Source organism: Peromyscus maniculatus, chromosome 12 (genome assembly GCF_049852395.1).
Source record: "Peromyscus maniculatus bairdii isolate BWxNUB_F1_BW_parent chromosome 12, HU_Pman_BW_mat_3.1, whole genome shotgun sequence".
Classification (NCBI taxonomy): domain Eukaryota; kingdom Metazoa; phylum Chordata; class Mammalia; order Rodentia; family Cricetidae; genus Peromyscus; species Peromyscus maniculatus.
The window spans coordinates 81238520-81250079 of NC_134863.1; the positions used below are offsets into that span (position 1 = coordinate 81238520).

Sequence of the window (11560 nt, forward strand, 5' to 3'; positions counted from 1 at the left end):
CACACATAGCTATCTATGATGGCCTTAACTCCTGATCCCCCTGCCTCACACCCCAAGATTGAGGTCTCAGGCATACACAACTGGCTTCAGCGTTAAACTTGCAATGGCCTTCATGTGCTTTCTCCTGTGGGCCCAGCGTGGGACGTTACGTGTGTACTAGTGAATAGTTCACAAACATCGTGCCCATACACAAGGGCCGTTCAGTTGCACACCTCAAACCTTCCAAGTTTTGCTGGCTTTCTTCCCCATCAGCCCCCTGTCTTCTACAGGGTGGTTTTGGGGGCCGTTTGGCTGTACCTTCCTTCACCCTAATTTAAGTGCCAAATGGCTGCATTTGGGCACACACACACACACACACACATAAAATTTAAACATTTTTATCTTTAATTATATGGTGGTGAGGGGCAGGTATGTACAGTACACACAAGTGCACCTTGCCTGCAGAGGCCTGAGGTGTTGGGTCTCCTGGAGCTGGAGTTAGAGGTGTGTGTGAGCTGCCTGACGTGGATGCTGAATTAGAACTCAGGACTTCTGGAAGACCAGTCTGTGCTTTTTACCACTGAGTCGTCGCTCCAGCTCTGTGGTGATTTTGTTCTGCTTTTTGTTGTTTTTCTCGAGACAAGTTTCTCTGGGTAGACCACGCTGGCCTTGAACTCAGAGATTCACCTGCCTCTGCCCCCGAGTGCTGGATTAAACAGCTTTTGTTTTTTTTATTTTTTATTTTATTTTTTTGTTTTTTGAGACAGGGTTTCTCGGTGTAGTTTTGGTGCCTGTCCTGGAACTCACTCTGTAGACCAGGCTGGCCTTGAACTCACAGAGATCCGCCTGGCTCGGCCTCCCGAGTACTGGGATTAAAGGCCTGCTTTTTGAAATAGGGTTTTGATATATATCCCAGGCTGACCTCAAAATTCATGACCTTCCTGCCTCAGCCACGAGTACTGTTATTATGGGATGCACTACCACGTCAGGCTGTTTGAAGATGTTAGGAAGGACTTCATTGTAGAGCTGGGTGTGGTGGCACATGCCTGAATCTCAGCACTTCAGAGGGAATCAAGGCTGCCTCAGACGCATGTCCAGCCCCATCTACAGAGATCCAGGCTCGTGTACTCACTCTACAGCACACAGTTATCTCGGGCAAGGCCTTGGGGTCATCTCTGGCAACCTCACGAGGCAAAACTTCTGTGCTTCACTGACAGGAAGATGGCTGAGCTGGTTCTCGAGGATTTGTGAGGTAATGAGTGTGAGCCTTGGAGTTCTAGTGTGTGTGAGGCTATCCCAGCCCTCAGGAGGAGCTGGGAGGAAGGCAGCGAGTCTCGGGAAGGTGGAGAATGGCCAGGCAGGTCACACTCAGCAGGAGAGAAGAGCCCAGCAGTGTGGGGTATGGCTTCGCAAGAGCGTGTGTCTCTCCCTTGTGGTAAGGAAGGCCTGGGGGTCAGTGGGAAAGCTTGGCAGGGTGGCAGCGTGGCAGGGTGACAGTGTGACAGCGTGGTAGAGGGACAGCGTGGCAGGGTGACGGTGCCTTTGGCATCACTTTCGCTCCCAGTCTGGCTGCTCTGGATCCCGCCATCTCAACTGTCTCCGGTCGGAAGAAATCACCTGCAGACTGCCGGGCCGCCGCTGGTGAAGGGAACCTGGACCCGTTACATCTCCTCTTCTCCGTTTGCTAAGCTTAGCCCTGTGGTGAGGTACTTCAGAGGAGGCTGGCCAGCACAGGTCACTCGCTGTGATCCCAGGCTCACCAGCACGTCACAACTGCGATCAGGTCGACTAATCGTCTTGGTATCCTTGGCTCCTGGGAAAGCAGAGTCCTGAGTGCTCTCTGGTAGGTGGCCTGGTAGGCATGACGGGCTGGCAGAGGGCACACGAGCCGTAGCATGTCGCTGGTGGAGCCCTGGGACTTGTCCTGCCCTCTAGGACTCACCAGCTGCACTCTTTTGGAGGCATCTATCAGGAGCCCTCCGAGGAAATAGTCCGTTAGGCAAATGCTCTTGGGAGTGGCCCAGGAGGAGCTGCTGGTCACCCGGAGAGCCCTGGCTTCTCCAGAGGCAACTTTGGGAAGAGCATGGGGGAGCTGTTTGGCTAAGGCGGTTTGGAGCATCTCAGGGACACTGTGAGAAGGGACATGGGGACATGTGTGCTAGCCTGGCTAGCTGGTGGTCCGTGTGCTGTCTGTCACAAGAGGAACAAGCATGGAATGGAGACTGCAGACCAGACCCTGGGCCTGGCCACCACCCTACCCAGCTGTCACCCCACCTCGTGACCCTGAACAAACTGCAGGTGTAAAGTGGGAGGGGCTTGTTCTACTGTATCACAGGATTGCTACATTTCCTAAGAGGTGCACAATGTGGAAAGTTAGAGCGCCCTACAGTGAGGTTCTGTGTGAGGATCCTTTCAGTAGGGAGGCCTCCTTCATGACTGGTTAGTTAGGGACCAGTTCTCACCACCCCTTAAGTGAGATTTTGGCAGGCAGTACCAGACTGTGTAGGTACAATGTTAATGAGGAATTCCTAAGAACACACACAGACCACGACCTCCAGCCCAAAGGCTTTCTAACCTGGAGACTGGGGAGCCTGCGGAGGAGGAAGACGGCACCACAACCCCTTAAAGGACAAGAGACTTGGCGCCCTCTTTTCAGGAAACGTTTATTGTTGCTCCAAGGACGAGAGCTCGTAGTTGGACACAGCCTTCAGAGCAAGTCCCGCATGGCCTTGCCGAGCTTCAGAATCTTGGACTTTGTGGACATATCGACGTATTTCTCCCCAATTCGGACGATCATCCCACCCATGATTGACGGGTCAGTCTGGGAAAGGAAACAGGTTGTAAATGTGAAAACACAGGAGTCTCTCTCTCATCAAGTGGGAAGATGAAAAACCCCGAGAAGGCTCACTACAACGGACGGCCACCCCAACACAGACGGGAACTACACAGGGGTCGGAACCACGCACGCCTAAGCTCTACCTCAGCACCAACACTCCACAGCCATGGCCAAGTCAGACAATGCAAGGGACCAAACCTACCTTCACCTCCAGTTTCAATATTTGGCCTTGCCGCAGGAAGCTATTCAGCACCGTCTTCAGCTCGGAGAGAACAGCGTCTTCTAAAGGCTGAAAGAGAACCAACCATCCTTTAAACGGCACAAGAGCAGGATGCACAGTTCCAGGAAGGAAACACTACAGTGACGTGTGTCACCAAGACAGGCGCTCGATTCCTGACTCGTGTGTGTGTGTGTGTGTGTGTGTGTGTGTGTGTGTGTGTGTGTGTGCATGTGTGTAGGGGGGGTGCTAGGGAACAGCTGCACCACAATGTACCTTCCAGCGTACTGGTTCAGGAGCAGAAGGCCTGACCACACAAGAACACCCCCCCACCCCCAAACTCCATAGGTGCCTCAGATACCAAACTACGATCTGGACACGGCCGGGCTGCACACCGCACCGTCTGCTCAAGTTTATTCACCAGTCTTCCTGGTTTATATAGCTGAACTATATCACAAAGGAAAATACATACTTAAGACAACAAAATTACTTGTAGGAAGGCCATATAATGTACAGAGTTCAGATCCTGGGCCCACCTTGTGGACTAGGCTTCAGCTTCTTGACTATGATGTAAGGACAGTTCTACTTCACACCCATCTGAGAGTACTAACAGATTACAAGGTGCTGCCCGGCCGACGGCAGCACCAATACATGGTGGCTGGCTACTGCTCTGCATTCCAGCAGGTCAGAGGGCCTGTGCACCTCAAACCCCAGGTTAAACATTCCTATTCTAGAACTAAAAGGCATTAAGAATTCAGGCCATAGCCAGGCGGTGGTGGCACATGCCTTTAATCCCAGCACTCTGGAGGCAGAGGCAGGCGGATCTCTGTGAGTTCGAGACTAGCCTGGGCTACAGAGTGAGTTCCAGGACAGGCACCAAAACTACACAGAGAAAAAACAAAACAAAACAAAAAAAGAATTCAGGCCATAATAGGACCTAAGTCACTAGTTCATAAAACATTCTGATGTCCTTTAAATGCAGCCAAGATCCCCATGACTAATCACTAATAAGATACACACTGGCCTTCCAGGTGGAGGCTCCCAGGAACCTCACTAGTGGTAAGGCACATTCCCCAGTGCAAGGGCTACTCACAGACGCCGTGGTCACCGAGCAGGGCACTTCTCCACGGTGGACACTCATGATGGTGGAGAAGGCAGAGATGACTCCCTGGGTATTGCCCAGGCGACCGTTTTCAGCGAGTAAGCCTGGGGGAGTGACATGAGACTCACTGACTCACACGCAAAGCAGTGTCAGCCTGGAGCCTGAAAACACCAAAGCCCTCGAAGACTATGATGGGAGGGTTGGGGACTTAGCTCAGGCAAGCCCAAGTCCTGGGTTTGGTCCTCAGCTCCAGAAAACAAAACAAAACACAAAACAAACCCCACAAGACTATGATGGGGTCTGGAGAGACGGCTCAGTGATTATGAGCATGGGGTGTTGCTCCTGTAGAGAACCCGGGTTCCGTTCCCAGCACCTATATGTTGGCTCACAACGACCATAACTCCAGTTCCAGAGGTCTGATGCCCTCTTTTGACTTCCTGGAGCATCAGGTTCTTTCTCTCTCCCTCTCCCTCCCCTCCCCTCCGGCACAGTTAAAGCAATTATCTAAGAAAACCCAGATGGGAACTTCCCACACTTACTCATGAGGTTGGCTGTCAGGGGAGAGAACTTTTCCTTTGTTGAGATATCCTTCAGACTTTTCACTTTGATGGAGCGCTTGATGTAGGGATTCAGAACAGCAAGAGACATCTTGGGATCCTTCAGGAGTTGCTGAAAGTACAGACAAGATTCTAGCTGCTACCCATTTTTTGTTCATGACTTCACATGGGATTAAAGACACTCTTTAGAGAACTTAAAAAATACCTTATCAAGTTTCGTACATGTATTTTTAAGAAATTAAGCAGCCACAGTCTCACCATACATCTTACCACGTGTGACATGGTGAGCCCATTTTCCAGTCTCACCAACGATATTACCATGGGTGACATGGTAAGCCCGTTTTCCTTAGCACACCATCCCCCACGTACCCTGAGGCCCGTCTCAGGAAACCCTGACTCTGCCCTTTCTCTGTCCCCAAACAACTGTGTGATTCTGGTCTGAGGGAGAGAGAACAAAAACCACAACAATGTTGGGAATCCATTTTATCCCCACTCTGCTGAAGCACACATGTGAATCCAGTAACCACCTGCTGCTTCAGCGCCTGCTGCCCTCAGCATCAGGCGGGAGTTCAAGGACCCATAATGGCTCTTCCTGGGCAGGCAGGCTCCTTCCAGTTACAGGTCTCCATGTGCCTGCAGGCTGCTCCCCAGCACCCCATTGGCTCCTGGCCAGAATTCAGTCCACTGCCACTCAGTACTGACTTTCACGCTAGGATTTCGGCTTGAGCAGCCATCCAGAAATGCCTTTATAAATATGACCCTGGAGTTGGGCTACCCACCTCCTCCTGTCTCTGCTAGCAACATCCAGTAGACACTTAAAGTGACATCTCCTACCATACCACCCCTCCCTCTCACCCTCAAAATCCCACTTATAGACTCTCCCTTCTATAGGATTGACTTCTGGGTGTTATCAAAGTAAAATCTAAGTAGTTAAAAACATGAGAGAGGGGGGGACAGAGGACAGAGGACAGAGGGGAGAGGGGAGAGGAGAGAGGAGAGAGGGGAGAGGAGAGAGGAGAGGAGAGGAGAGAGGAGAGAGGAGAGGAGAGGAGAGGAGAGAGAGAGGAGAGGAGAGAGAGAGGAGAGGAGAGGAGAGGAGAGGAGAGAGAGAGGAGAGAGGAGAGAGGAGAGAGGAGAGAGGAGAGAGGAGAGGAGAGAGGAGAGAGGAGAGGAGAGGAGAGGAGAGAGAGAGGAGAGGAGAGAGAGAGGAGAGGAGAGGAGAGGAGAGGAGAGGAGAGGAGAGGAGAGGAGAGGAGAGGAGAGGAGAGAGGGGAGAGGAGAGGAGAGGAGAGGAGAGGAGAGGAGAGGAGAGGAGAGGAGAGGAGAGGAGAGGAGAGGAGAGGAGAGGAGAGGAGAGAGGGGAGAGAATGAGAATGAATATGGCATGGTGGGTATGTGGAGGTCCAAGAACAACTTGGCTGGAGTTGGTTCTCTCCTTCACCATGTGGGTCCCAGAACATGAACTCAGGTAGTCATGCCTGGTGGTGGTAAGTGTCCTTCCTCTATGAGGCATCTTGTCTGCCCAAACCCATTCTAACGCCCACCACCAAAACCATCACCTTCACGGTGAACAGGACTGCCTGGCTCAAAGAGAGCTTAAGTGAGCACCGCATACGGTGATCACCAGCCAGGCTGTCTGCTCCAGGCAACGCCTCCCCACAGCGTCTCTGACGGGAAGCCAGGCCCCGCCAGGCTCCCCAGTGCCATCTGCAGACAAGGAGGGCGGACGGCTCAATTCCGTTTAGAAACGGAGTAAGCGCCGAGTGAGTGAGACGGGCAGCATATGTGCACCGTCTTCTGCACGGAACACCACGCTGGCCTGGGCAGCTGTCGGCCTGGGCAGCCGCTGGCCTGGGCAGCCGACTGTTTCCTCTCAGAGAGACGTGGACTAGAGTCACACTTGAAACAGCTAACCGAGAACACCACCCTTTGTATGGCACACCACCTGCCCGACAACAGCCAGAGGGGCGGCGACCCAGTGGAAGAGGTCTCTGACCTAAGTCCCGCTTGGTTTCTGCTAATTCACAAGGGGGAGTTCCCTCTTTTGCCTTTCAAAAGAAGCTGCAAAAAGAAATTTCCTTCTCTAGGCGGCCGTGGGCCTCTCAGTTCTGTCTCATTCCGATGCTGACACCTAGTCCCGACTAGTTCCCAGCAGCCTCTGCTCAGTCATCCGTCCTTCACGTCCTGGGAAAGAAGTAATGAAACTTCCAGGAGGACAAAGCACTTGCTGCCAAGGCTGCTGACCAGATTTGATCCTGAACTCACAGGGTATAGGGAAAGGACTCTGATCTCTACACCTCCTCTGTGCGCATGCCCAACACTCCCCATTCCCAATAAATAAGGAAACGGAATTAAAAAATTATTTATAAACCTAGGAAGTTTCTGAAGAAACTTTCATGAAGAAATATAATTTCAGTAAAGTGAAAATATATTCAAAACACATTTGACTATTCTAGGTTTATAAATATAAACTTGATCTTCTAAAATGGCAAGTATTCTTGAATTACATTTTGATTTTATCTCCTAGCTGGAAAGCTTGAGTTCATGATGTTAATATACTCATCCTAGCCCATACCACACAGTGGTTTCAGAGAACAAACTGGCCGTATTATCACACAGCATGTCTGTAGGAACTTTTTGTGGTTTCTGGTGGTTCTCTGCACAGCTAAACAGCGGAAGGCTGCAGTGCAGGCCCCGGCCCACGGGCTCGCTCCTCACCCCCACACGCAGCAGCTCCTTCTCCACCTGGTCCAGCTTATTCTGTTTGGATGCCGCAGAGTAAAGGGCGGTGGCATAACGTCCCTCGATGCCGTACACCTGCACAGGGGGCTGGAAACAGAGGGAGGGCAGTTAGGTCAGGACCAGAGTCATTTCTCATTTAAAGATGGCATTTCCCATTGCCGAGCCACTGAACTACTTCACCAAGGAGCGGTCCTGAATGAGAATTCTCAAACTAGAGACCTCCCGGCCAGGACAGGACCTTCTACCTCCGCAGAGGCAGAGAAGCCTCGGTGTCCCTTCCAGACCTGCCTACCTGCAATTGCTGGCGATGAGCTCTGGCTTGCTTGAACTCAGTAGCCAGGCAGTCTCTAATCATGGGAGGTTCAAGTACTAACAGCAGACAGTTCTGGAGACACTCGAGGCAGGAGAGCAGTGTAGGAGAACCACCCAAGGGCACACTTCCCCATCACTGTACGGCATCTTAGGAAGTTCTCAGAGGAAGAAACGGTCCCATTCACAGAGCTCTTAAGGAATTTGGTGCTGTTAGGATGGTGGAGTGTGCTTCTGGAAGTTCCACCTAATGCTCCCTAATGCATTCTGTTCTGCTGTTTCCCAAGGTGGGTGTAAGTACAGGTGACAGGCCTGGCTGCTGGAGAGTACAGACAGCCCAGGATATCTTTAGACCTGTAAGCTAAGACAGCTGAATGGATTCTGTCACACATGAACTAGTAATAAAAGAGTCACAAAATAATCCACGTACATTCAGCCATACTACAATCTGTATTGGGTAACAAGGTTGGAGTTGTCTGTATCAACCAGACTCAGGTTTAAAACGAAAGGGGCTGGCAGACCTCTACAATGAGGAGACTATTGGTGCCGGGTAGAACCAACCTAGTGGAACCTGCCAGTACTGACTTTGTTTGGAGAAAGAAGGTGCAGAGTACAAACACACCTCATTGGCTGCCAGAGTCAAGAAGCAACACGGAGTTGCGACAGAGTATCAACTCCTGTGACAACTATAAGAAGCTGGGCACTTTGCTTTCTTTTGTTACAACTATTTCCTTCATAAAAAGAAAACAAAAGCCTAGCTTGTCTATGGAGGATTACTAGGAAAAACAATTTAAAATTCTTTTACACATACAACTTGTTTGTGTGTGTGCGTGCATGCATGTGTGCGTGTGTGTAGAACACACGTGGAGAACAGAGGACAAAAGATAACTTGCAGGGTCCTTCTACCACATGGGTTCCGTGTGTATGTGTGTGTGTGTGTGTGTGTGTGTGTGTGTGTGTGTGTGTGTGTATGTATGTGTAGAACACACGTGGAGAACAGAGGACAGAAGATAACTTGCAGGGTCCTTCTACCACATGGGTTCCAGGGATTAAACTCAGATCCTCAGAATGGCCACCAGGAGCCTTTACCCACAGAGCCCTCTTGCTGGCCCCAAATAAATAATTTTTAAAACATTAAAGGTTAGGGATGAGCCGCCCCTCTCCCCCATCCCAGCATTCATTTGGAAACTGCTAATCTTGCAGAGAAAAGGTTAGTAATTACACACCTAACTGTATTTCTGTTTAACTCACACTCTCGCGTGCTTTCCCTCCACAAAAGAACTTAACATACCCTCACGAGCTTGGCAAATGGCCTGACCACAGACGTACTGAAGCTCCGCACCTTTAGGACAAAAGAAAAGGGATCAAAGGGGTTATGTGAAGGATTCCTGCACTAGCTTAGCCATATGTTAAAATAATCTAAACGATTAGCTGCATCTGTTCCTTTATATTATCACACACGAATGGGAATCGTTCTTTGTTACCTATAAATACGTCCCCTATTGAGAGTCATTCCAAATTGCTTTGGAAACTGCCTTCCCACCACCGTCCCTGCCGGATGGCTGAGAGAGAAAACACTAACTTCCCAAAACTTAATTTTCCAAACAATTAAGAAATCTATCATCACCTTTGAGAAAAATTTTTCAACGAAAGTGGGAGGATTCCGGTCATGATTCAAGCAAATATACTTGCTTAGGAACTGAAAAGCTATCTAAGACCAAAGATGAATTCTCTGAGTTTTACTTGACATGGCACCAGGCTTCAGGTCTTAAAGAGAGGACATTGTGTCTGTCGAGGCAGAAAGAAGCCTGGAATCCACAGCTTAGAAGGCACCTCGTAAGGGCACAGGTCACGGTCATACACTTCCAGCTCTGGAACGCACACGTTAGAACCGGCTATGGGGACTCAAAAGCTTTCTAACGCCTCGGTGGAAACTATGTTGCAAACGAAAAGCAGCTTCAGGACAGACGACCCAGACACGCATCTTCTTCCAGCCAATTCCGGGTTCCAACCTCACCATCACCCACCGAGCAAAGCGGGCAGCCCCGCCAGGCTGACCACCTCGGCCAGACGTGTCCCGCCCCCGATCCCCCCTCTCCCAGGCCCTTGCCCGCTGCTCTTCTGCGCAGCGGCCCCCGGATGTCAAGGTCAAGACCCGGCGACCCCCGCGCCCACGACCCGCGGGACGAAGTCCGGATCCGCCCCATGCTGCCCCCGCGCGCGGGTCCCCACGACCTTGGTGGGCGGCCCGGCCCCTCAGCCACGGCCTCCCTCGCGGCGCTGGGAGCCAGGGGCCGGCCACCCCAGGAGGGGCCCTCCAGCCGGCGTCTACCTGTCGGGACAGCCCGGACACGGCTGGCGCGGCCATCTTTTCCCCGGGCGGCTCTAGGTCAAACCCAAAGGCGCCAGAGCGCACGCGCGCGCCGCCGGCGTGACCGCTCGGCTTTCTGGGAAATGTACTCATCAGGGGCCAGGGCGCATGGGTAGACACCCCTTGCATGCTGGGAGTTGTAGTCCGCCGGCGCCGCGGTCCGGCTGGACTCTTGAACCCGAACGAGATCTGAAAATTGAAATTACCGGCTGAGCGGGTGTTAGTGTAGAGTGGACGTGCTCTCTTTAGTTTAAGGTTTACATTTAGCTTCTTTGCACATTCGTCGTCATTATCGTTGCCTCGTCTAGAACCGTCGCCTGCCAAAGCGTGCTTCAGTGGCAAAGCTTCATGCTTTGCTTAAACAAATCAAAACAATAAACAAGCGGGCCTCCCAGGGGCACATGCTTGAGCCGAGGCTGATACAGTTTTCTCTTCCTCTCCTTCTTCCTCATCTTACAAGAACCTGGACTTGTTTTGACGGTGTGTGCTTTTCAGGCTAGGACAGAATAAGATCAGAACTAGAAGCAGGTTATTTTCTCTCCCACAGCAAAGACAGTCAACAGTCACATCCAACAACAGGGTTCCTGGTTCCAACACGGGGAATAAATGTAAAAGAAAGAAGCTTTCTGCCCAGATTTGGTATAGGAACACATTTAGTTGATTTGCCCCTTTTAGAGTATAATATTTTCTTTATTACTTTTTTTTTTTTTTAAATGGAGGGAAGTAGGAGAAAGTACTCCTTTCTACCACCCAGAGGCCTCACCTGTTAACATTGTGGTGAACTGTTTACCAAAATATTTTAGGTTGCAGACTATCCAGGCTTGAATCTTGTTTTGTGATTTTGGCCTAATCACACAATTTCTCAATTGTGTGGCTCAATTTTCCTAGCTATAAAACTGTTATTATAGTACTATAGTACCTGCCTTACACTATGTTAAGAAAATTAACATTTATTTATGTTAACACATATGTTGAGTACATAGTTGACAGAGTTCTTTTATTTTGTGTTTTTGCATTTTATACACAGACTCACAATCTATATATAATTTAGTATCTTGCCTTTCCCCTTAATATGAAGGAAAAATGGATACAGAATTATATATGGGTTGTGAATACAGTCTTTAAAAATTATGTTATGTGTATGAGTATTTGCCTACATATATGTTTGTGTACCATGTATGTGTGTGCTTATTGCCTGGGAGACCAGAAAAGGACCTTGGGTTCCTTGGAGCTGGAGTTAGAGAGAGTTGTGAGATGCTTTGTGGGTGCTGAGAACTGAACACAGTTCCTCTGCAGGAGCAGCCAGTGCTCTTATCCACCAAGCCATCTCTCCAGTGCTGGGGGATGGTCTGTATGGCAAATGTGTTGCTCTGATTGGTTAGTAAATAAAACACTGATTGGCCCGTGGCTAGGCAGGAAGTATAGGCGGGACTAACAGAGAGGAGAA

At 50.4% G+C, this 11560-nt stretch overlaps 1 protein-coding gene across 1 annotated transcript; it reads right to left on the reverse strand.

Annotated features, from left to right (window-relative positions):
- Positions 1-2623: 2623 nt before the first annotated feature.
- On the reverse strand, positions 2624-10207 carry Atp5po (ATP synthase peripheral stalk subunit OSCP). Its single transcript, XM_006983559.4, has 7 exons — positions 10075-10207; positions 9034-9084; positions 7410-7520; positions 4674-4803; positions 4126-4238; positions 3018-3104; positions 2624-2800 (listed from the first exon to the last, which is right to left on the reverse strand). Exons 1-7 carry the CDS (start codon positions 10204-10206, stop codon positions 2687-2689), a joined length of 738 nt encoding a protein of 245 aa, XP_006983621.2. The 5' UTR covers position 10207; the 3' UTR covers positions 2624-2686.
- Between the last annotated feature and the right edge of the window lie 1353 nt (positions 10208-11560).